General features: G+C 42.5%; 1 protein-coding gene across 1 annotated transcript in view; it reads right to left on the reverse strand.

Moving 5' to 3' along the window:
- Window positions 1–22,941, reverse strand: part of CUX1 (cut like homeobox 1) — a 177,916-nt gene that overhangs the window by 49,860 nt on the left and 105,115 nt on the right. Inside the window, exons 9-12 of the mRNA XM_042830406.1 lie at window positions 20,014–20,062; window positions 10,433–10,537; window positions 8,012–8,200; window positions 3,880–3,938 (exon numbers count right to left, since the gene is read on the reverse strand). Coding sequence (XP_042686340.1) covers window positions 3,880–3,938; window positions 8,012–8,200; window positions 10,433–10,537; window positions 20,014–20,062 — 402 coding nt within the window. The remainder of the gene's footprint in view (window positions 1–3,879; window positions 3,939–8,011; window positions 8,201–10,432; window positions 10,538–20,013; window positions 20,063–22,941) is intronic.

A 22,941-nucleotide genomic window follows, 5' to 3' on the forward strand; every position in this document is an offset into this window, starting at 1 on the left:
TTTATCTGCGAAGCTTGAAGGGAATGGAAAAGTTGCAGCAAAGCAACAAAACAGGGGAATCACCACCATGGTTACAGTGCTTTATATAATATACACCAGCTCACATATCAAGGAAAATATGCACAAATAATCTTCCCAACCAAGTCACTACAGGCTAAAAGGCAGTTTTTCATTTTAATCACCTCCTCGTTCTATGGCAAAGGGAAGACACAATGGCACAATATTTCTTAAGAAATATGAAAGATCCACATATTTATAAGTACATTAAGAGTAAGAACCTGATAGCCTCGTTGCCGATGTTGTACATAAATACTGAGTAGTCAGAGGATGGCTCCCTTCTGTTGGTGCTGCCTGCTCAATGAGAGCCATACAGGAACACAAACTTATTCCTGTGCTTTGTCTACACACTGCTTTAAATAGGCCATGTGCAGGCAGGCTGTTAGGCTCCTCAGTCCGAAGCAATACATGATTTGAGCTTTCAACACATACAGATAGCATTTCTGCAGCATTTTTCACATCTAAAGCACCAGGAACTTTGTGAGGCAGGGAGCAAACGTCTTATCATGTAACAAATATGGGAAGTGAGTCAAAACAAAGCAGAAGGCTGGTGTGAATGTGTATGAACCACTTTTATCACACAGCATCACTGGGTGATACCTCTGGCCAAAGAAATCAGGGCTGTGGTTATCCTGTGATACACTGCACAGAAAGCAGTGCTGCCAACACTCTGCTTTCGTGGGCACCTCACCTATATGCACAAGTGCTTCTTTTCTGCCATTGATGGAGCCGTGTCAGGTGAGAGACCATGCTCCAATGGCTCAAGTTCTCAAAGCTGCTGGCATTACATGGACTTTGCAGATGTTTACTTGGGCTGCTAATCACTGTTGAAAGCGTTTCCTAGGACAACACCTCTGCAGAGGAAATGCTCTGTTCAGAGCTGGGGAAGACAGATACACTGAGGAAACCCATCCAGGAAATCCCCCAGGCTCAGGTAAGCAATTATGTGCATCCTCAATGGACTCTGCACAGTACGGCCTTGAGAGGTCAGCAAATGGCAGTGCGTCCCAACAGTCATATATGGAGATCCGTCTGAACAGAAAAATATGACAGCCTGTAATAGCAATCCATTGCATGGCAAGCTTTCCATGGCCATAATTGTTGTTTCTGTCACTTCAGTGCAAATCAGCATCACACCTGCATCCCAGTGCCCCCACTTACCACCATGGCCGTGAGGAGCAGCCCTGGAGCACAGCAGCCATGTTCCCTCCTGGGCGAGCTGAGCCAGAAGCAGTGTGCTCCCACAGCTATGCACCAGACTGGTAGCAGTCTGGAGTGCAAAGTAAGCCTGAATGTATTCAGTGTTTGCAAGGGGTTCTCAGCACTAACAGCAGGGCTGTACAGCCCTGTTCTGCCATGCTGACCACCTCCACAGGCTGCCCTACTGCTCCTTCTCGGCTCCCAGCACTCTCTGCCAGCTGGGACCAGCAACGCCCCTGAACCCTGCAGCAGCTGCATTTTGCCTTGAGCTTGGAACAGGCATGAGCAACCTCAGCTGGAGACTCAGTGACCTCTGCCTGTTTGAAGTGGCTTTTCTGCTACCTGAAATAGCCTACTAGCAATTTCACAGGTAATTTCCTTCTCTGAGAAGGCAAAATGAATTAAAAATCAGGTCGATGGTATCTTGAATTGCCCTTGGAGGGATACTCAGTATAACAGGTTCATTTTTTCAAATCATGTACACCTTAAACATGTTAAAAATGACTCTCCAAACGTGTCATGAAAGAGACATTTTCTCAGGAATATGAGGAAGCAAAATGTTTCCCCTTCGGATTCCGGGAATATCTTTGCCCATGAGATCTCAGCTCAGTCTGCTGCTTATCAAGATCAGTTATCTGCTTTTTAAAAGAATGATCTTGTGACTTCAATCTGCACATCTAAGACTACTTGAAAGACTTACTCTAAAGCAAAATGTGCATTGGGACAGTTCGACTTTCTGTTTTTATGATCTTGGCTGCAAAGGCAGGAAGGTTAGCACTGTCGTATTACTCAAGAGGGAACTGAAAGGACACAGAGAGCTCTCAGATCTCAAAAATAGTTTTAAAAGCCATTTGGCACAAAAGCCTGTGCAGAAAGGAAGAAATTCTTCCACTCCAGATCTTGATGTGGACCCCATTAAGTTTCCCCAACACTGGAAGCCAGCTGATGTTTGAGATCCCTTACTCTAGAATAGCTCTAACATCTCTGAGAGGATTAAGGAAAACAGAGATCAGTGCCCAAAGGATTGAGAAATACATTCTTACTGACAGGATTCTTTTTACTTGGTACACATGTGCATTATGAACAGCTAGTTCTTGTCAGTGCTTCAGGGTACTGCAGCAATGCACGGGACACCAGACTTACAGCAATACGCTTTTTGTGGTTTCACTTCAGATCAGACTGTCAGGGATGCACTTTCAGGTTCTGAAACATCTTTTGCACCAGATGGGACCAGAGGGGCTGGCAGGCATGAGCTGCTGTGATGATGCAGCACTGTAAAACTGCAAATAGTGCTCTTGCCAAGGGTGTAGCCCCCAGCTCAGTCCAGACATGAGCCCCAGGCCACCTACTAACTGGCAGCTGTCTGTCCTAAGTCACGCTGCCCAAATAAAAGACATTACCCACACATGTAGTGATATAAAAGCTAGAACAAGAAGCATCAGGAAAACTTCTTTAGTTCCACTGAAAAAAAGAAGGGCTGCATTCGACAGCACTAAAAGGTACTGAAGTGGTGAGATGGCAGACATGCTTCATCACAGGCCAGGAAAGGGGGACTTAATTTGCTGGCATCCAACAAGGGCCACTTCCAAGAGATTCTCCAGTCTATTTCACTGCAGATTTACCTTGAAATGATGAGCACATGCAGAATGATGAAGTTTTTTTTAAGACCAGTTAACATTCACTCATAGTGATCAAAGAAATGGTCAACTCATTTACTGACACTACACACCTGCACCTGTACAGGCTGCTGCTGGCACTGAACAAGAACTGCAGCCAGCATGGTTCTAATATAATGGCACCAGGTCTGGAAAGTCACTGGGTGTACAAAACCAAACCTGCTTTCCACATTCTCCAGGGATGTGTAAACAAAAGCACATGACTCCAGCTTCATCTGAAATACCTCATTAAACAAGGTAACATTTTTTCAATCTTCTTAAAATACACACAAAAATGCCAGAGCGATGAAAGAAGAGATGGAGTTCCTTGCAGTTACTTAAACCTTGACACTAAATATACCCCTAGTCAAGAACCTACTCTTCTGAACCTGACAGCTTATCTGGTTGTAGTTTAAAATGAGGCTCTTTTAAGTCTCTCTCAAAAAAAACCAACACCCTTGAAATAGGAAGAGGCTGTTTGTGGCTTTAGTTTAAAACCACAATATATTAGCAAAAATATACAGTGAAACAAGCACAGCACGAAAATGGCAAGTGCTGAACTCTGGCTGGCAGAAGCAGAGAAAAGGTATTATGGCCAAAGGCCATGTATTAAATTCTTGGTCCACACTACATTAAACTGTTGGCTGGGGAATTTTGAAAGTGGTCCACCTAAAATACCAGAGATTTTCAAACTTTTTACCCTCGGTGCATAATAACTGCAGAGCCCTTTCTCCATGGACACCTGCATTATTTGCAATGCAACACTCTGCTACAACAAAGAAGGCATACCCACAGATGCAGCAGACACATTGCTTCTGGATGCCATTTCAGCCAATATTCCTTATTTCTCCGACTTTGTGGTTTTGACTGAATTCTTTATTGTTCCAAGAACACAAACTTGTGGCTTTATTTAACAAGTATTGTTAAAATAGTTTGTGAAAAAATTATGTGAGCGTTTAACACTTACTTTAATTCTTTCTTAACCTCTTCATAATCAGCCTGTCCTTTCAGTTTTTCTTCCAGTTGCTTTAAAAGAAAGAACATGAATTTAGTTTAGATTTTCTTCTGCAGGCTTTCAAAATCATCTTTAAATTATTCCATATATACAGCAGCGCACAAGTGAAGGTTAATGACTCATACCTAATTTACATATATTAGGAAACAAACTATAACCAATTCAACATAAACACAATTATACCTCACTGTTCCTTTATTTACAGGGTGCCAAGTGTTACAGAATTCAGTAGGTCCCAGTTTGGCTGTTTGTAATGTGGCTGTGATATGTTCAATAAAGAGATCGGTGAAGAAGACATTAAAAATGGGGCAGGTGAGATTTTTACAAGAACAGAGTAAACAAGCAGGATGCTTTGACACATCCTGTATTCTTGACATGACAGCCCCTGGTAGCCTTATCCAGATGAAAAGAAGGCTGAAGAAGCATTACATATTGCAGTAACTAATACAGTTACACAGCAGAGGTGAAGCACTGAGACCACCTGGCTCCTGGCTCAGGTCTGCCTGACGTAGGGCAGTCTCAGTGGCTTCTCCTCAATGTGAAGATGCCACAAATGCTGAAGCAAACCTCCTAACACAATCCAGAATGCAACGCCACACATTTGGACCTTACCCCAAAGCCCCTGCTCCCAACAACAGTGCTCATCACTAGAGGATGAACGCTTCAGGAGGCCTAAAACATAGTGATACATAATTGATGCTGGTTATGCTGCTTGTAGAAGCCACATTAATTTCCCACTAATGATTTCTTTGCTTAGTACAGATGCCCCTGATATCTAAGCAGAGAAAGAACAGAGTTTATTGCCTTGCAATGTCCGTGGTTCAGTTCAGGCTAGCTCTACCTCGCTGAATTTCTGGTACCAACATTGGCACAGAATCCCAAAGAAATGACACGATGCATCACCCTCAATGAAAGAGCATCTACTTCAGAGGGAAAGGAAAGAACGACATGACAAAGAACAGGGCTGTGGGGCTGCCTTTGGTGGAGATGTGAATTTGGGAAGATCCTGCACAGCTCCCAGCCTGCTTGTCTGCACGCAGGGGGTGCTGGGTGAGGGCTAACGTGAACCTGGAGCACTGTTAGCAAACTGCTTTGAAGTGCAGCTCCACAAAGTCCTGCAGCAGAGCGGATCTGGGTACACCAAGAGCAGGGCTGGGGCAGCCACTGTGGGAAGTGGGAACCTTGGAGCCATTCTGCCCCTTACCTCTGTGCCTCTTAAGGCAGCATCTTATTTTGGAGTCTAGAGCAGCTCTAACAGCAGGGTTAACTGGCTAATCATGCTAGTCCTCGGTAGAAGGAACACTGGAGTGCATATAAAACAATCAGTGCTGTCAGATAAGATGTTAGTTACTTAGGCAAGGGTACAGTAAGAAAAAAGCCTTCTGCACAAACACATAAAATACAGAAAAACGACTGATTTCCATTTTAACGCAACCAATATGAAATGTAATTCTGTATGGGGATCTGTCATATTCAGTAACTCTGTCAGGAAATTTTAGGCATGAAAACATATTAAAAAAAAAAAAGATGCTGATAGAATGAAGCTGGTTTGGACTCTCGGGGCATAAGACCACTTTTATGCTGTTATAGCAGTATGACAAGCAGCAATATTTTACTTTGAATTGTATAAAAAACACATACATCCATCATTCCCAAGTACCTAATACAGAGACTGTTGCCATGGAAAATCTGCACCTAAATGTATACTTTCACTAAACAATACAAACCAACACCCGGGAATGCAGTGCCCATATATAAGCAGACCATTTAGGCACTTGGCATCTTCCCAGTCAATGACTGCTTTAAAATGTATTAGTATGGTAATTGTCTTGAAGAACCCTGTAAAATGCACAGAACATAGCATAACAAAGGCTCAAGCTGTGAGACAATCTGGAGGAACTAATATCTTGCACTAAATATCAACCTGGTTAATTCAGACAAAATATATTCTAACATCCTCCAGCACAAGAAAATGCATTGAGCCAGAGGACAAAAGGAATGGTGGCATTTCTGTACAGCACATCTGCAAGCACCCAAGTTAAGGAATCACGCTGCATTTGTTGTATGAATGAACCCATCAGGGCATGCACATACTGCGTCCCCTCTTATTCTAACGATCAAATAACCCTTATCACATTGTTAACTAAAGTGTCCCAGGTGAAATAGCATGGACTTTACTGAAGGACTTAAAACATCCAAAAAAAAAAAAAAAAAAAAAGGCTGATGTCTTAGTTTAGTCTAGAGTGATAAATAAAAAAGACCAATTAACCAAGGTTACTTGATGTATCTTTGCTGACTGGCACTGCTGTGTTTTATCTGGGTGGCAGGGAAGCTCTAACTCCCAGCAATGAAGAGTTAACATAATTACAGCTAGAAGAGTCTTGTTACTAGAGGACATATTTTGATTATTAGATCAGATGAAGATAAAGAAGCAATAATTTTGGAAGCATTTCTGTATTGTTTCATTAAGTCATAGAGCATTAAAGGATTCCCCCAAGATACGGTCTGAGAACATTGCTTTAATTTGTGAAACAGTGATTCGTTAGTTGTGGAGGCACCCACTGCCATCTCAGCTATTCTAGAAGCAATCCCTCTACAATCAAACATGAGATCAACACATCACCACTGAGTTTTGGCTCTTTGTATGACAGACCTCAGACGCAGGCCTTCCCAGCACTTTGGGGAAAAAAAAAAGCAGTTCAAATATTTTTTATAGTGTAACAAATAAGGTTAAAGAAGGTTGAAATAGTGTCAATGCATAATGAATGGGATCCTAAATACAGAGCATCAGCTGGGCAAGGCTGGGAAAATGGAAGATTACCAAAATGCAAATCAAAGACTTGCTTTGTCATTTCTGTGATCCCATTCCCTTTGAAGTTAATGGCTAAACTGATACTGACCTGAACAGGAACTTGCTCTATTTCAAGACAATCTGCCACGTGCAAAGATTCAAGATACTTTCTATCAGGTTTTACGAAAAAATTAAAAAGCCTGATAGCATGGGTTGGCCAGCAATATCTGTTCCTCAGTTCCAGGTCAGCTCCTTTCTCCTGCACTCAGTGGCGCCCACATGTACAACAGATGGGCAGAGACTGATCCCAGCAATGCAGGAACCCAGCAGACTTCTTTGGCTCTACTGAATTTTCACAACAATTCTCCAAAGCTATCTTAAAACACGCAGAACGTAGAAAGCTCACTGACTGCATCACTCTTTCACCCCTAGCAGCTATTTCACCCCACATAAATTACACTGCACCGGAGCAAAACGAGCAGCCTCTATGAAATGTCAGAATTAGAACAATTTGTAAGAGTTTCAATTGAGCATTAAATCATTCTGATAGAGGAAAGCTACCCACGCCACAGTTAGAGCTAAGTGGGTACCATCAGCCTCCTGCTTTCAAAAAACTCTCTGACTATAAAACCTACAAAACTATGCAGTATTTAATGGAATAGATAAATTTATCTTGTTTACAGTCTGAAGCTTGAAGATGGTAGAACAATGAAAGAGACAGGAGTTAAGAGGAAACTGATTCATAACAGATGTCAGGAAACACTTCTCATGCTTACTGATAGATCAACATTGGGTAGGACAGTGCAACAAAGAAAGTAAAGTTGTTGGAAAAAAGGTAAAGGGGTCACTCACAAAACTGGTGCTCTTCTAGTTTTAGCGCAGTGCTACTGGTAGCAAATGAGTACAGGATTGCACTGCTAATTATAAATGGGAATTACTGCTCAGCAAATAACAGCTGAAAAAAGTTTTAAATGCTTACTAAAAAGCCTTCCCTTTGTGTCTTAATTTCACTTGTCTTCATGCTCTAAATGGTACACTTCCTTTTTCAATAGGTGGAGAAATGGAGGCAGTAGCAGGTAAATTCAAAGATAAACCAGAGCACAACAAACAGCCATGGCAGATCTACAATGCCAAGCACTGGAATGGGAGCTGAGTTTTAAAACATAAAAAAGATTTTCTGTGCCTTTTCACCTCAGCCATTTCACTGCTTTCTGGTAATCCCAGAGAGCTTACATCAGTAAAACCCAATACTGCTACGTCAACCGTGTGCCCCAGCCCCAAACGCAGCCTTACTTTAAGCGTGCTGTTCTTGGCGGTCAGCTGCTGCTCCAGCTGGGAGATCTGGCTGCTGGAGTTCTCCCGCAGCTTGGTGAGGCTGCCCTGTAGTCTCTGGACATCTTCTACCAGCTGGGCAATCTCCCTCTCCTTCGCAGCCAGTTCTACTTCCAGGCTGGACCGTGTCAGCACCTCGATGGCCTGCTCCTGTTGTGAAAAAAAACCACGAGACCACATAAATAAAGGCAGGAATGAGCTTGAACTCAGGGCAGGTAGGTAAGGCCCAAGCACGGCACGGGACAGTGTGAGAGACAGAAACAACTCCTGAGCCTGTACTCCTGTGACTGCATGGGTCTGGAAAATGGACCTTTTTTATCAGCACAGCTCCTTGGTAGAACGGGGATAACAGGTCAAATAAATCTCCCTATTTCCCAAGTGTACTGGAAAACTGCAGTTGCGAAAGTCAAATTCAGATTTATTATTAATAGTCCAAGTGCTTTGACAACTATAAAAATCTGTGCTAGCAAAAGACTAATCAGATAAAATATTCTGAAGTAATGGAGCAGAATTTCTTAATCAAGAATAGCAGAGACGTGTGCCTTTGGCTCTTCATATGTATGCCACACATTTCAGGCAAAATTGTCAGAAATTGCCCCAAACTGCTATTTCCAATGAACTTGCTCCTTGCATGACAATTATTCAGTGTTATTGCTGGCAAGTGAAGCCTCTTCTCCATAGGGATGCAGATCCACGTGACACCTGTAAGACAAGGCTGTTCTGCCTATGCACTCCACTTAAAAAAAATCCCCTAAATTAGAACTTTTTTTTACTTCAGTTTTCCATGGCTGCCAACTCTGTCCTCAAGCCTGAAACGTCCTTGCTAGACTGACAAGAAATAAGAAAGAGCAAAGAAGGAAGGAAGGTAGATCTTTTCAGAAAAGCTAGCACAGGCTGATTGCAACATCTCTTTTGTCTCCTTTTGTGTTAAGAAATCAATAGCTATAATGCGTTGGAGAGCTCTGAGCCTCTCTTCCAGGAGGAACACAAGGAAACCCCTGGGCAGATCCAGCGAGCACGAGGCAGCCTGAAGTTGAACACACATTCCATTAAAAAGCCTAAAGCGCATCTTAGAAAGGTTAATGGCTGCTCCTCACAAAACACCAGAGAAGTAGGAATGAATCCATTTACCAAGAGAGAAACAATGATGGTGAGCATTATATCGAAGATCCTACGGTGAAAGAGCTGAGAATTCAACCCACCGACGCTGTCACCCAAGCACTTTCCTTACAATTCAAGATGACATCGCGGCAGACTGAAATTCACTCCATCCCCTCTCTTCTGGAAAATACAGGCACAACAAAATGCCTTTTCTGTATCTCCTAAACACTGAGCTCGATTCTCAGGGACTACATACCATCGTGTCTCGCAGAAAGCTGCATGTACGAGCAGCAGTTAACAACGCTCTCCTATTACACTGAATTATACTTTTAACTTGAAAAAACCCTCTAATTTGCTTGCATGAAACATCACAAGTTGTATAATCATCTGCTGCTTGTGCCTATTGAGACTAGAATGTAGAGTCTGAAATAAGATAGATAATGATCATTTTCATCCTGCAGTAGTTGTCATATTAAATATAAATGAAGTGCAGAAGTACTATTAAATACAAGAAAGACCTAATGTTAAAATAATGATAAGACTAGGACATAAGATAGGAAGAGGCAGGTAATTCAGAGTTACAAGAGAGATTCAGGCTTTGTGTTTTTTGTTCTGCAGTCTGCCTCTCTGTCTTTTGACTTCGTTAAGAAAACGTTGGGTCATGTTAATAGGCGACCAAAGAGATCTGGAGGACTTATAATTTGACTCATTTTCTGCAAATGTATTTAAATGCAACTGGATGCTTTTCTGAAATCATGCATGGTTTCCAAGAAAAGGATGATATAAGGAGCAAGATTTGTTTGTTGAATTTGCTTAGAATTAGACCCAATTTCCCTTAATCGTGTCTTTGCATTCACCCAACTGGACCCACTGATGCCCTTCGGGTGAAATTGGTTACAGCCCCTCAGTTGAAGCCCCTTGAGGCATGCAGAGCATTAACAGCACTCTGTTACATCGTGCTGCTGCTTTACTTTTCCACAGTTGATGCTTGTATGAACGTGAAATGATTTCTAGGAGTTGTTGCTATCTGCCTGCACTGGCAGCAGTGGATCAGTGTGCTGGCCAGCACAGACCGGAGCCATTTCTGTCCATCTCGAGGCCTTTTGCAGCTACCAACCCCCCTTAGAAGTCTAACAAACCGGCAATCCCAAAGGAACACAATTCCATTTCAGTTAAAATATTATTCTGAACAGATATTTTTATAGCTGTGAGCATAAATTGAAAGAGCTGTACGGCAGGAATGTCAGAAACCTGTAAGAGTCAGTAAATATTTTCTCTCACCACATCAGGTGCCTTCTGGATCTGTGTAGCGAGTTGGAGAGATTTGTTAGCTGACGAGAGCTGCTCCCTTAAGGTCTCTGCCTCTCTCTGAGCCACCTCTGCCCTCTGAAGGAAATGAAAAGGGGTGAAAAGAGAAAGTACATTCAGTTTAACAACTGACAATTATTACAAGAACATTCATCAATTCATGCCTGACTGAATATAATTGATTTTCCTAAACACTCAACCTAATAAATGTTAGAAAAAAACATAGAATGTGATGGATTTTTATTTTAAACAGTACAAGGAAGAAATAATTGAGCGATTATGACAGTAATTTAACGCTAGGAGCAAGGAATCCCCTGCTGATACTAATGCTGCGGCCCACTGAATTTCCCAGACTGAATAAATACAAGTGGAAATGGAGTCTTTTTATTCAATTTCTTTCTATTCTCATAGACCAAGCAGATTTTATTGCAAGGTTCCTCATGGGAACAATTCTCACGGGTAAATGCTGAATTAAAAGATATTCTGACCATTCTCTCTAACACACATACAATGTTGTGGGCTGTCTTTCCTCAGTAATTATTTCCCCAAACATGAATAGTTTGATTCTGTTCTTTCAGCAGGTCGATTTATTCAACAATATTTAACCCTACACTGACAATTCTGCACAGATCAGTTACAACTGCTGAGGATTTATGCAGTATCTGATAAGCCTGGGACTTGGCTACCAGACAAAATTGCCATATAAATATTGAATAATAATAGAAAGGAGAAAGGCAGAGCTATGAGCAAAGCCCCTCAGTACAAGAGTCGGGAGAGACAGATGGATCAGTAACATCAGGCAATAAATAGCAGCAAACTCTTTCCCATAAGAGCACATCAGCTTCTCTTAAGAAGAGTGGAACAGCACCTGGCTGTTTTTACACTGTACGCCCCTTCTGGCAAGTTTCTTCCTTCTTTCTTTTCCAAACACAGTGCTTTCCTCCTCAAATAATCACTGCTTTTCACCTGGGCTGCTCCTTGCAAATCACACTGCACTCAGCTACCTCCATTTCCAAGACATAACCAACCTCTCCAAAACCACAAAACTGCCACCAGTCAAAGCCAAAACTTTTCCTGACTAGCTTTTGTCCTTCACACTGATGGCTCTCTCCCTTTGTGGGATAACAAATCCATGTCTCCATTTTTTAGCTGCCGTATTTCCGTGTTCTACACTCCTCTCTTTTTCAGCTCCTCCTTTTGAAAACCTAAATCAGAGAATCGTGGAATCATTAAGGATGGAAAAGACCTCTAAGATAATCAAGCTCAACCATCAACCCATCATCACCATGCCACTCAACCACGTCCTTCATTTAAAACACATGATTTGAACATCATAAGATCCTATATGCCCACTGTGTGTGCATGGTCTTTCAGTCACCAGTCAAAGCAGACTCTGCTGCTTTGTGTTTAATCAATCAGTAAACTAACTGCAATCAAATACTAACTACATCATCTGTGCTATTTGCTCACAACATTACATTAAATGATTTTGCATAGGTTCTACAGCTGTAATTAAAATGCAATTGTAAAAAGTACAGTAACAGGGCTCTATTAATCAGAGCACGGGATGCAACCCATTGTGTGCATGAATAAAATGGTAGCAGCATTAACAAGAAAGATCCAAAAAGAGAAAGTTTCTGTTGTTTGTGCAGCTGGATGGTATTAGGATGAAAAACTGAGCTAACAATAAGGATTGAGATTAATTATTTTCTTGCATTTCATTAGATATGGAGGTGAATATATTGACTGAATAACTGCTAAGCAGCTACAGCAAAGGAAGACAAGGTACTACACCACGGACCTTGCATCCAGTGCTGTGTAAGTAATGGGTTTTGCAGCCTTAAGCAATTCTGCTGATGGTTTCCATTCATAACAGCATTGTCTTGAGAATCTATTCAGCCTGCATGCAAGTGAACCACAGAGGATATTTCTAATAGATGTTACGTCTGCATGTACAGTAAGCTGTCAGCTGCCATTTCTGCAGAGCCTCCCCAGCCAACTCAGAACACCTGTTGAAATCCTACGAATAATATTAGACAACATTTCATACTCTGCATTGTTAAAAATACATCAACAGAAACTCTGGGCCATTCTGTTCGGGAAATATGGGTCCATTTTTCCCTTTTTTCTCCCAGAATGTAGGTTCTTTAGAGCCAGAATTATAGATGTGTTCAATGCCTCTCAAAAGCACTTTTGGGTGCTATTGCAATATGAATTATAAATTACACACAAAAACCTGTTAAAAGAACATTATGGTTTCAAAATGGAGCACTTAGAAGTTCTGAAAGCCCAGCTCAGCACTGCTGTGCTCAGCCTCCCCCGAGCTCAGGGCTGTGCACACAGTAACTCCCCACTAACGTGCTACCTCTGTGCTCCAGTGAGCCCTGCTACTTGATGCAACCTGCAGCACGAATACTGCTCAGCGAATGAGTGTTTTGTTTTGTTCTCGTTCAGCATGTGACCTCTGTGGCTTATTTACTGCTAACTAATCCTACTCCACTCCAAAGATGGAATTAATCGCTTCCTCTCAGGCTTCACCCTTCTCTTTCCTGCCATGGCACTGAAGGGCTATGCAAACATTCCTGAACACACATGCAAAGCCCCGTGTTGAGCCACCCACACTGCCCAGACCCCAACATGCCTCCCACCGGTCCTTGGCACGGCCGTGCCAGTGCTGGCTCCTCCATTCTCACCCCTTCTCTCCCCCAGCCATCAGCTGCACTGCCGTCCGCCTGCCGAGCACAATGGGGCTCTGCAATCCTCACCCTGCCCCTCAGATTCCCAGCCCTTCTGCTTGTTATTTTGTCCTCTTTTGAAGTCACTGTGGAATTTCCATCTTGTGTGAGCTTAATGGTGCCATTAGCTCCAAGCTGGTGAAAGCAAGCTCTTGCCTCAGAAACCTAACAAATAGATACAGACTTCCAGAATTCGCCTTACCCTGATGACCTCCTGCTTTCCCTCGTTGGTTCTCCTCCAGCCTTCCCCAAAGCAGCGCCGTTCTGCTCCTTTCCTCCTCCCCACAGCCTCTTCTCCACCTCCAGCTCCCACCCCAACATTTCCAGTTCCCCCTCCCAGTGCCCCACGTCAAAGTGGCACCATTCCCCGCACCCAGCAGCACAGCCTGGCTGGTTAATGTTCACCCGGCCGCACAGTTAGACAGCAGCATGCTTGGGACAGACACGGACATCAAAGCCCACAAATTCAAACCAGATCCTGTTGGGTTTGTGTGAACTCAGCTCTTCTCAGACACTCATAGGCTGGCCAAAGTTGGGGTTGGTGGTTTTTCTTTTTTTTCCTACTTTGCTACTTGAAGCAATGAGAAGATATAACCCTGAGAAAAAGGCAAAGCCTCCCTCACGGAGTGCCAAGCTCCTGCCCTTAAATCTGGGCACAGCAGGCTCCTCACCAGAAGAGAAAGAACAACTCCTAACATGTGGGAAAACGGGGATTTTTTTTCCCCCCTAATCTTGTTCTTAGAAATGGTTGGACAATTTTTCCTGAATTTAACAGTATGCAGCCAGAGACAGACGCCCAGTATGGAAAATGGATAAAACAGCAATCTTGCACAACTTGGAACCGCTGGAAAGTTCACAGAACCTTTTTTTTGTGTGAAAATACCCTGTTTTAGCTGAGAAGTAGGCATTCCATAGCAAAGCGCTACAACTCTTGCGCTGTCACTTCCTATCTGTGACGTAGAAGAGCCTCGATGCCCATGACAGTCACACCAACGGCCTTGGAAAAGACCATTCAAATTCAGCACATCCTAAAAAAAAAGCCCTTTTTTCTGTATACAGCAGCCAAACAATGCCTCCTCACTCCTATACCACTTGTTTTCGAGCACAGTTTTCTCCTTGGTACCATAATAGATCCAAATATGTTCGTTCTCCTTCATACAGTATGTAAGTTTTGTACCCTTCACAGGAAGCCAGCAGGTCACAATCAGAACGTTGCTGTGTGCTTTCCACCTGCAAACAACTAAAAGCCTAACACAACATATCCAGTACACATTATTCTCATTGTTCCTTGACAAGATAACAAGAAGAACTGAGTGCTCTTCTACTGGCAGTAAAATGTTCATTTGATCGAGGAGCAGTGGTGTGAATGGGGAAATGAGATAAAAGCAAGAAGTATCACCTTTCCCTTAAAATTCCATGAGCCAAGCTGGTCTTTCTTTTTACTTGCTAAATCCAGGGCTATACAAAAATCCTTCTATGGGCCAGGAACGCCCGTTATCACAAGTAAATCTGCTGAAGTTAACAGGCCTGGTTATGGCAGCAACCATCACACCTGGTGTAAGCACTTCCAGCTCACGCTGCCTGCCTTTCAAGCTGCCACAAAAGCCGTGTTCCCGGCGGTGCAGATCACGTACAGCACACTGCTTCAAGGTGATTTCAACTCTGCCTAACTTTTGTGATAAACAAATTCATTCTGAGACCTTTAAGCCACCCCACCAGCTTTCACAAAGCACCAGTAAGGTTATCAGAAAATCGGTGACATGAAAGACTCTCCAGGACTCTGGCACCTATTTTTTTTTTTTCCCAGCAAAGGAGAATTACATGAAAAAGAAAAAATACCCAATAAACAGAAGAGGTTGGGTTGTCTTCGTTCTTGTCTCCAGGCTATTGTGCTTTTCTTTCCACCTTGAAAGGCTGCCAGATAAATGTATTCCCGACTGAAAGCCAAGCATTTACAGGAAACTCCTGTGTTTGTATGAAAATAATATTAACCGTATTTTGCCTTCACACAGCCCTTTTCCATGCAAGGATCTCCACGCACTTTATAAAGTAAATGTTATTGTTCCCATTTTACAGACAGTGAAATTAAATCACAGTGTTAAGTGCATGACCTCATCGGCCATAAAATGGCATCGCTTCCCAAGGCCAGGGGAGCCATGGCACAGCGCGGCAGCTCACAGCACAGGCACTCAGAAACAAAAAGCTCTGGTCCTCTGGCAGGACGTGTGCCAGCACTGGTGCAAATGAAAGAAGCGTGTCAAGATGAATAGCCATCTTCATGGCAATCCAACAAGGAGAACTGGCTTGTCACTGGGTTTGCTACCACTGGTGGTTCAGAGCAGCACTTACACCTATATCCTGTTGCATTTGTGTTGCTAAGTGAAAGAGGAGAAATTATTCCATCTGCCGCTTGAAAACATACATATTTTATAGCAATCTCACTTAGTGGGAATATCTTTTCAAACCTTTTTCCAATGCGATGTGCTAGAGATAGGAAGGTACTGTAACCAATGACATAGAAAATAAAAGTACCTGAGAAGAGCTTTCTTGCTATGATGACCAAGTGAGGCTTTGTTCGTACTTCAACAGCACACACTGCTTTATTTATTTCAGTGGTAGTTTGACACAAAAAGTGTTAAAACTTATTAGTCCTGGCTTTGTAGATCTAACAAACAGTTAGAAACAGTGTTAGAAAATCTAACACTGCACTTCCTTGGGATACACAGGACTGACCTAGTCCAGATTCTTTCATAAGTGGCGATGTGTTTGAGAAGGAGCTGCTGTTTTATTGATAACAGAAGTTTCTATATTTTATTTTCTTTCCCTCGGAAAAAAAAGCCGAAGAAATCTGGGAATGCATTCAGCACTGCAAAGATGGGAAGAAAACCAATGGAAACGCTTTGCTTTTTCCAAAGGGATAACATGGCATAGACACAGAAGAAAAAAACAGGTTTAATTACTTTTCTATAGCTTTTGCAATAAAGTCTGCAGGAAAAAAAATCCTATGTACTTTTCTATTATTACTCTCAAAGTCTATGGACACCTTTATCGGAGACCTTTCAAGTCTATTTCCTCCTAAAGATTAAAATATAATCATCGAGTGTCAACCAAGCCAGCTGAAGTCCTTCTCTTTATCTTTCAGAAGTGAAAAAGCACTTCCTTTCTTTTCTTAACAATGAGAAGGGAGTGTACAAAGCCAGCAGATGTGGACACATCGATGCCATGAAACGACAAACCTAGCCTCAATGCTAAAAGCTTACATGGAGCCTTCTCCTCCCACTTCTTAAATGAGACACTCCAACGTGTTTCTGTTTTTGCAACACGCAAGGGATGGTTTTGAACAGAAGCCTCGGCGCTTCCCATGCACAACTGGATGACTTTGGGTTGCCAGATAAAATACAGGAACAGAAGGATAACTCATTTGAATAAATTCGTCATCCCAAATATTTGTGACTTACTGCCATAAACACTTACAAGAAAGGTGTAAACTTGAAAAGGTACAGAACAGGACTAACCATAAATATTTACATAAAATATACATTCATGTAACTGTAACTGTTGTACACGCAGAAAAGCACACTGGAGCTTCATTAACTTCACTGATTGGAAACAGTAATATTCTGGGAATCAAACAATAAAAAATTCAAAGATGCTACATCCCAAACTATGATAAATCATTTATTTTGACAAGTAAGGGTAGTTTTGCTTTAATTATTTATTATTATACTTCGTAGCATATCAGAAAATATGCAGTGATTTATTGTGCAAAATGAAATCTTAATAAAATGAGTCCCTTCCTCAATCTACAGGATTATTAAATCTTCATGGAAATGTGAGGGTGAACTCTCAGGTTATTTTCACCATCGAGCTGGTTGGATTCTAACGTGGAAATAAGCAATGCCTCCTGCATTTTGTTATATTCTGACTTCAATCTCTTATGGGCCCAAGTTGTACAACCTCAGGGACTGTGAGAGAAAGAGAGCTCACGCACACCCAGCTGCTGCTGTGCAGATGGTGCAGCAGCATCCTACTGCTCAACACGAGGGGGCTGCTGGATGCAAACCTTCAGCGCCTACACCCCTGCTACACCTCCCTGTTAGGAGCTCTGTCATCACTGCTCTTAAGGGAGATACAGTAGAATCTGCCATTTTTATGCACTAATCTCATCCTTTTCTGTATTGATTTACATCTCTCAAGAGGTTGAAGCAGACCACCAGTGACATCCACGCTCCTGCCAGAACACGTCTGTCCAAAACAGGGCAAGCTGCAATACTTCAGTTACCCTCTCTGAGCTTTGCCAGCCTGAGCGAGACCATCTCAGCTGCAAAACACCACTCAAGGTCTTGGATTACCCACACTGAGTGCCTGGATTAGCAGCTGATGGAAAACTGTCATCTGAGCAGCTGTGCTGCCACCACATCGCTACCTGCAGCATCAGGGCAGCCACCCCATGCTCCTCAGCCCCAGCAGGCAGCTTGCTCCTTCAGGCCAGGGATTTAGAGCTGTTCCTCTTTGACTAGAGGTACAGCTGGCGACAAAGCTCCATTTATGCCTGGAGTTGATGAAGACAAACTGAATTTTGTGGCCACTTGGTCCTACCTCTTTTTCTTTCTAAGCAGAATATTGCAAAGTATTTAAAGGTCATTATGTCTATGATCTAGTAATTTCTTCTGGGAAATGAGAGTGCTGTGATAACACACAAACAAGCCAATAAAGCTTCTGCATGAAACAATTTAAGGATCCAAATGAAGAAAAAACAGTGGGAGAAGAGAGGTGATAGAGTCTAAAGATGGAGGAGAGTGGTTCATGCAGCAGCCATGCTCTATTCAACAGAACAAGAAGGTGGGAATTACACCCACTCTGATCCCCTGGCTTCCATCACACAGAACACAGAAACCTGAAGAAGTACCTGCCATTTAAAAATATTTCTCATTTTTGTCACAAGCATTTTGCAGTTCTGTACATTTCTCCTCTGAATCCCAGCTGAGTTTGGGTCAGTGTTAATTCCAGAACAGCAAAACACTGCATCAGAATCAGCAAGGCAATCTATTTAGCCTCAAAGTAGAAGTCATGCTGAGCATTACTCTTTAAAGGTAGCCATAATAATAGGGAATAAGTACTTACTGAAACATTAAAAGGAAATGTTAATTTAACTATTAAATAGATAATTATGTTAAGTACTTGTTTCTGCAATTGTAACACTTCAGCCTGATGCAAACTCACTTTTTGGTCTGTGCACTTGATTTAATTTCTTCCAGCTTTTTTCCAACTGTAAAGTGAGGCTGCTACAAAGATCACTCATTTGTAATGTTATCATTTCTGAAAGTGTTTTACAAAGACAAAGCATTGCACTATTACTACAGGGATGGTCTGCTCATCAACACTTCCCCTTCCCTCCTTGCCCTAAGGTCACAATCTCCTCCTGTCCCCCCTTGTCCCATGCTTTGCTGAGTTGCACCAACTCCCAAACTCACAAAACCAAAACAAACTTGGTCCCCTCACCCCAAATTCCTGCTCTTCTGCAGTAAGTGAGCTCCGTGTTTTTCATGAAACATTTCCAACTGCAAAGGGTGATTTCTGGGGGGAAAGGACCATGGCTGCCTCGAGGGGGAAGAAGAGGTGGGGAGGGAAAGAGGAAAGAAGAGACAGAATCACCTCTGCTGCATGACAGCACCTCATGGAACTGCACACTGTTTATGAACAGACCCAGAGTCTGCTTAATTATAACCACAATAAGGATCATGCACATAAGAGGTTATAAACAGTGACATAAAAAAAATCCAAGTACCTTTAGAAAAAAACCACTGCAAGTTTGTTCCAGTAAGATAGGAAAATACTGCCAGCATTTTTATGTAAATGGGTATCTTCCATTTTAGTGTGGCAAGCAGGAAATAAGAAATACCTGTTCCTTAATTACAACAACTTTTCTACTTGAAGAACAAACCTACTGGGTAAATAACTGCTACAACTTTGAAAGACAAACTGCCTTCGCAAGAATTACAAAATAATTCTACCAAAACATCTTTTACAACCTACATAATTTCTAGAAAGTCTATGGATTTTCAAATAATTACTAGCACTTTCATAAATATTTAATGCTGTCTACAAAAGTTCTTTGACAGAACTAAAAACCCACTGTGCAAAACCCAATTTTCCTTCACTGACTATATCATCAAACCAGCAACTTACAAATCTGCCTTCTACTTTATTAACATCTTTCCAGTGCATATAGAACTAATATAAAATACAATGCACTTGCTGTGATTATCCAGTCCCGTGTAACAAGACATCAAGCAGACTGTGGTTGGCAATAAAAGGACTGAGGCTGAGATTCATGACTGGTTTATTTATCTGAAAGGGGACAATCCTCCTCCCAGCCCACCACTGCGCATCCCCCCTTCTGTGCAACTGAATGCAAGCTGCTCTTGCGTACGTTTAAATTGGATTATAAACTCATGACCTGAGCAACTTATGATCTGCAATCTCTGATCTTACCTGACAGATGGATTAATGAAGCTCACTGACAAAGAAATGCCTGGCTGACGTTCCTCTCTATGAAACCATTACCTTTTTCATACACCACCTGGGAATCTGCATGTCCACACGCATCTTCCTCATCACCTTACACAGCCACTCCGTGTATGGAATTGAGACTATTCCCAAAGATCTGAATTCCTCTCTAAATTTAAGTACTTTCTTACTGTGCAGTAATGACTGCTAATTGCATATAAAAGAACTGTCATGAAATTCTAAAGAGGAAGGAAAAAAAAATAAATCAAAGTCATACTTAGAATGTGAGAAACTAATTTTAAATCCTACCTGATTTGCTCTTTCAAGGTCTGTCATGATCATCTCGATTTCATCAGCCCTGGGAGAACAAGAGAGCAGAGGTTCTGTTATCACACGAAGAATACCTGCAATACGAGTTCATGCATTGTACAACTGTGGCATTCATACAAACAACACCAATTGTAATTTTTTTAAAGGGCACAGAGCATAAAGACTGAGCAGCTAAGCTTTCGGCTGGTAAAATCCTGTTGGATTTCAGCTCTGTGGATTGGTTTGTAAATCTCCAAATCTTTTGTCTGTTCCAGTTTTCCAACGAAGCGTCATCCTGATATCTGAGCATATTTATTACATCTTATTCCCAAACCTCCTGCAGAATAGCTGTGTCACCTCTCGTAGATGTAAGAGTGCTTCAAAAATGATTATTATGAAGAAGCCAAAGAGTCTTCAGTCAACTGCCTGCATATGTGGAGACCCTACATGCACAGTGTGCTACTCTTCTGCTTGGCTCTTCTGCCAGAAAAAGTCAAATAGAGTCAGAAATTTCAAGTATGGAGAAAGAGTTTTTTGGGAGAAATTTAAGGAACTAAATTCAGACTTTGGCTCTTAATGCACTTTACAAATTTGGATAGGAAACTCAAAGGGTTGAAAGCCACACCGTTAAGGAAAAATGGACCCATCAGGTACATGTGTGTTAAGTGCCAGCTACCATTCCTTAAAAACCCCTTAAAAACTCCAGCATTTCTAAGACTGGCTCACAGAATCACAGAATTACAGAATCACCCGGGTTGGAAGGGACCTCAAGGATCATGTAGTTCCAACCCCCCTGCCTAGCAGGGCCACCAAACACACACATTCAGATCAGGTTGCCCAGGACCCCGTCCAACCTGGCCTTGAACACATCCAAGGACGGGGCATCCACAACCTCCCTGGGCAGCCCGTTCCAGGGCCTAACCACTCTCCTTGTATAGAACTTCCCCCTAACATCCAACCTAAATCTTCCCTCCTTCAACTTGGATCCATTTCCCCTAGTCCTGCTGTTGTCAGCCCTTTTGAAGAGTTTACTCCCCTCGTGGGTGTAGGTTCCCTTCAGGTATTGATAGGCTGCAATGAGGTCACCCCGCAGCCTTCTCTTCTCCAGGCTGAACAAGCCCAACTCCCTCAGCCTGTCCTCATAGGGGAGCTGCTCCAGCCCCCTGATCATCTTAGTCGCCCTCCTCTGGACCCTTTCCAAAATCTCAATGTCTTTCTTGTACTGAGGGCTCCACACCTGGACACAGTACTCCAGATGGGGCCTCACAAGAGCCGAGTAGAGAGGGACGATCACCTCCCTGTCCCTGCTGACCACCCCTCTCCTGATGGAGCCCAGGATCCCATTTGCCTTTCGAGCTGCCAGAGCGCACTGCTGGCTCATGTTCAGTCTCTCGTCCATCAGGACCCCCAGGTCCTTCTCTGCCGAGCTGCTCTCAAGGCCCACTCCTCCCAGCCTGTACGGGTGCCTGGGGTTCTTCCGGCCCAAATGCAAAACCTTGCACTTTGCCGTGTTGAACCTCATCAGGTTCACCCGAGCCCAGCCCTCCAGCCTGTCGAGGTCCCTCTGCATGGCATCCCTTCCTTCCACCGTATCAACCGCACCACTCAGCTTGGTGTCGTCAGCAAACTTGCTGAGGGTGCACTCAATTCCCTCATCGATGTCATTAATAAAGATGTTAAAGAGCACCGGTCCCAAGACAGACCCTTGGGGGACACCACTTGTTACCGGCCTCCACCTGGACATAGAGCCATAACCATGTGGTTCACACAAATGGATATAATAATTAGGCAATAAATTCTATCACCATACTAAATCATGGGCAAATACTTCCATCATACAATCAACTGTGAAAGTACCAGCAAAAGGGCACTGCTAAAAGAATGCTCTGCATCAACATATGAAGACATAGTACTTCTCCTAGACACTTTGCCTGTCTCATCTCTGGGCCATATGGCTGCATAAACACTGCCCTCTTCTCCTACAAGCAGTAGCTTTAACCAGCATGTCCTTTTGCAATCTGCCAACACCACGATGTCTGTTTTTTGTTCATAATCTGTAGCAGATCATTATCAGTAAAAGCTGTGAAATACTGGAATTCCCTTCTTCTGCTGATGCAAAGAAAGTTGGGATTTGGTTGGTTTTCTTTTCTTTTTTTTTTTTTTTTGGATTATCTCAATGAAAATCCATTTTTCTATGCAAGTATTTTCTGCAAAAGATGCTTACTGAGGTACACAGGTGTACTTGCTCAACTGACACTGAATACTGACTGAGTCTTCAACAACATTTGGGAAATGCAGTAGAAGATTATGATAGGTAATAAAAAAAAATAAACAAATAGAAAATTATTTTTTCATCACAGTTTTAAGGTGGGGGCAACACGAACAGCCCTTTGAAAAACCTTCTGGACCATAATGGAAAATAGATGAATATGTATTTTCTCATGCAGAAGAAGCCAGTGTGTCCTTACACTGGAAAGAAACCATGCACAAGATGTTCTGAATTAATAGATATTATTTAATGAGTCGAACAACAGCTTTCTGGGCAAATAAGGACTCAGAGCATTCAGGGTCTAACCAGGAGACCCAGACATGTTCAGGTAAACCTACAGTAACATCTTTCATCTCTTTAGCCTAGCTGTGAAGCAGTATTTTTTGTTCAGGCTCCAGGCCCAAAAGAACTCCTCCATCCTGTTAACCCACATATGGAAATCACATCTCAGATGTCTGCACAGACGTGCAAGTGACCCCAGCACGCATTCGTAACAGGGAAGAGAGCATCCAAATGCATTGCAAAAAGTTTCCCAGCATTTTACAAATATTTTTAGTTGGGATAGTTTAAGGATCCTCTCTATATAAGCTTATGTATTCAGGTTGAATTTATGTGTGAATGCCTCAGGTTATACGGAGCCAGTAAAAGATGTCTGGATT

The sequence above is a fragment of the Centrocercus urophasianus genome, unplaced genomic scaffold, assembly GCF_019232065.1.
Source record: "Centrocercus urophasianus isolate 14NV4802_14NV808 unplaced genomic scaffold, USGS_Curo_1.0 seq_33, whole genome shotgun sequence".
In the NCBI taxonomy this organism is placed as follows: domain Eukaryota; kingdom Metazoa; phylum Chordata; class Aves; order Galliformes; family Phasianidae; genus Centrocercus; species Centrocercus urophasianus.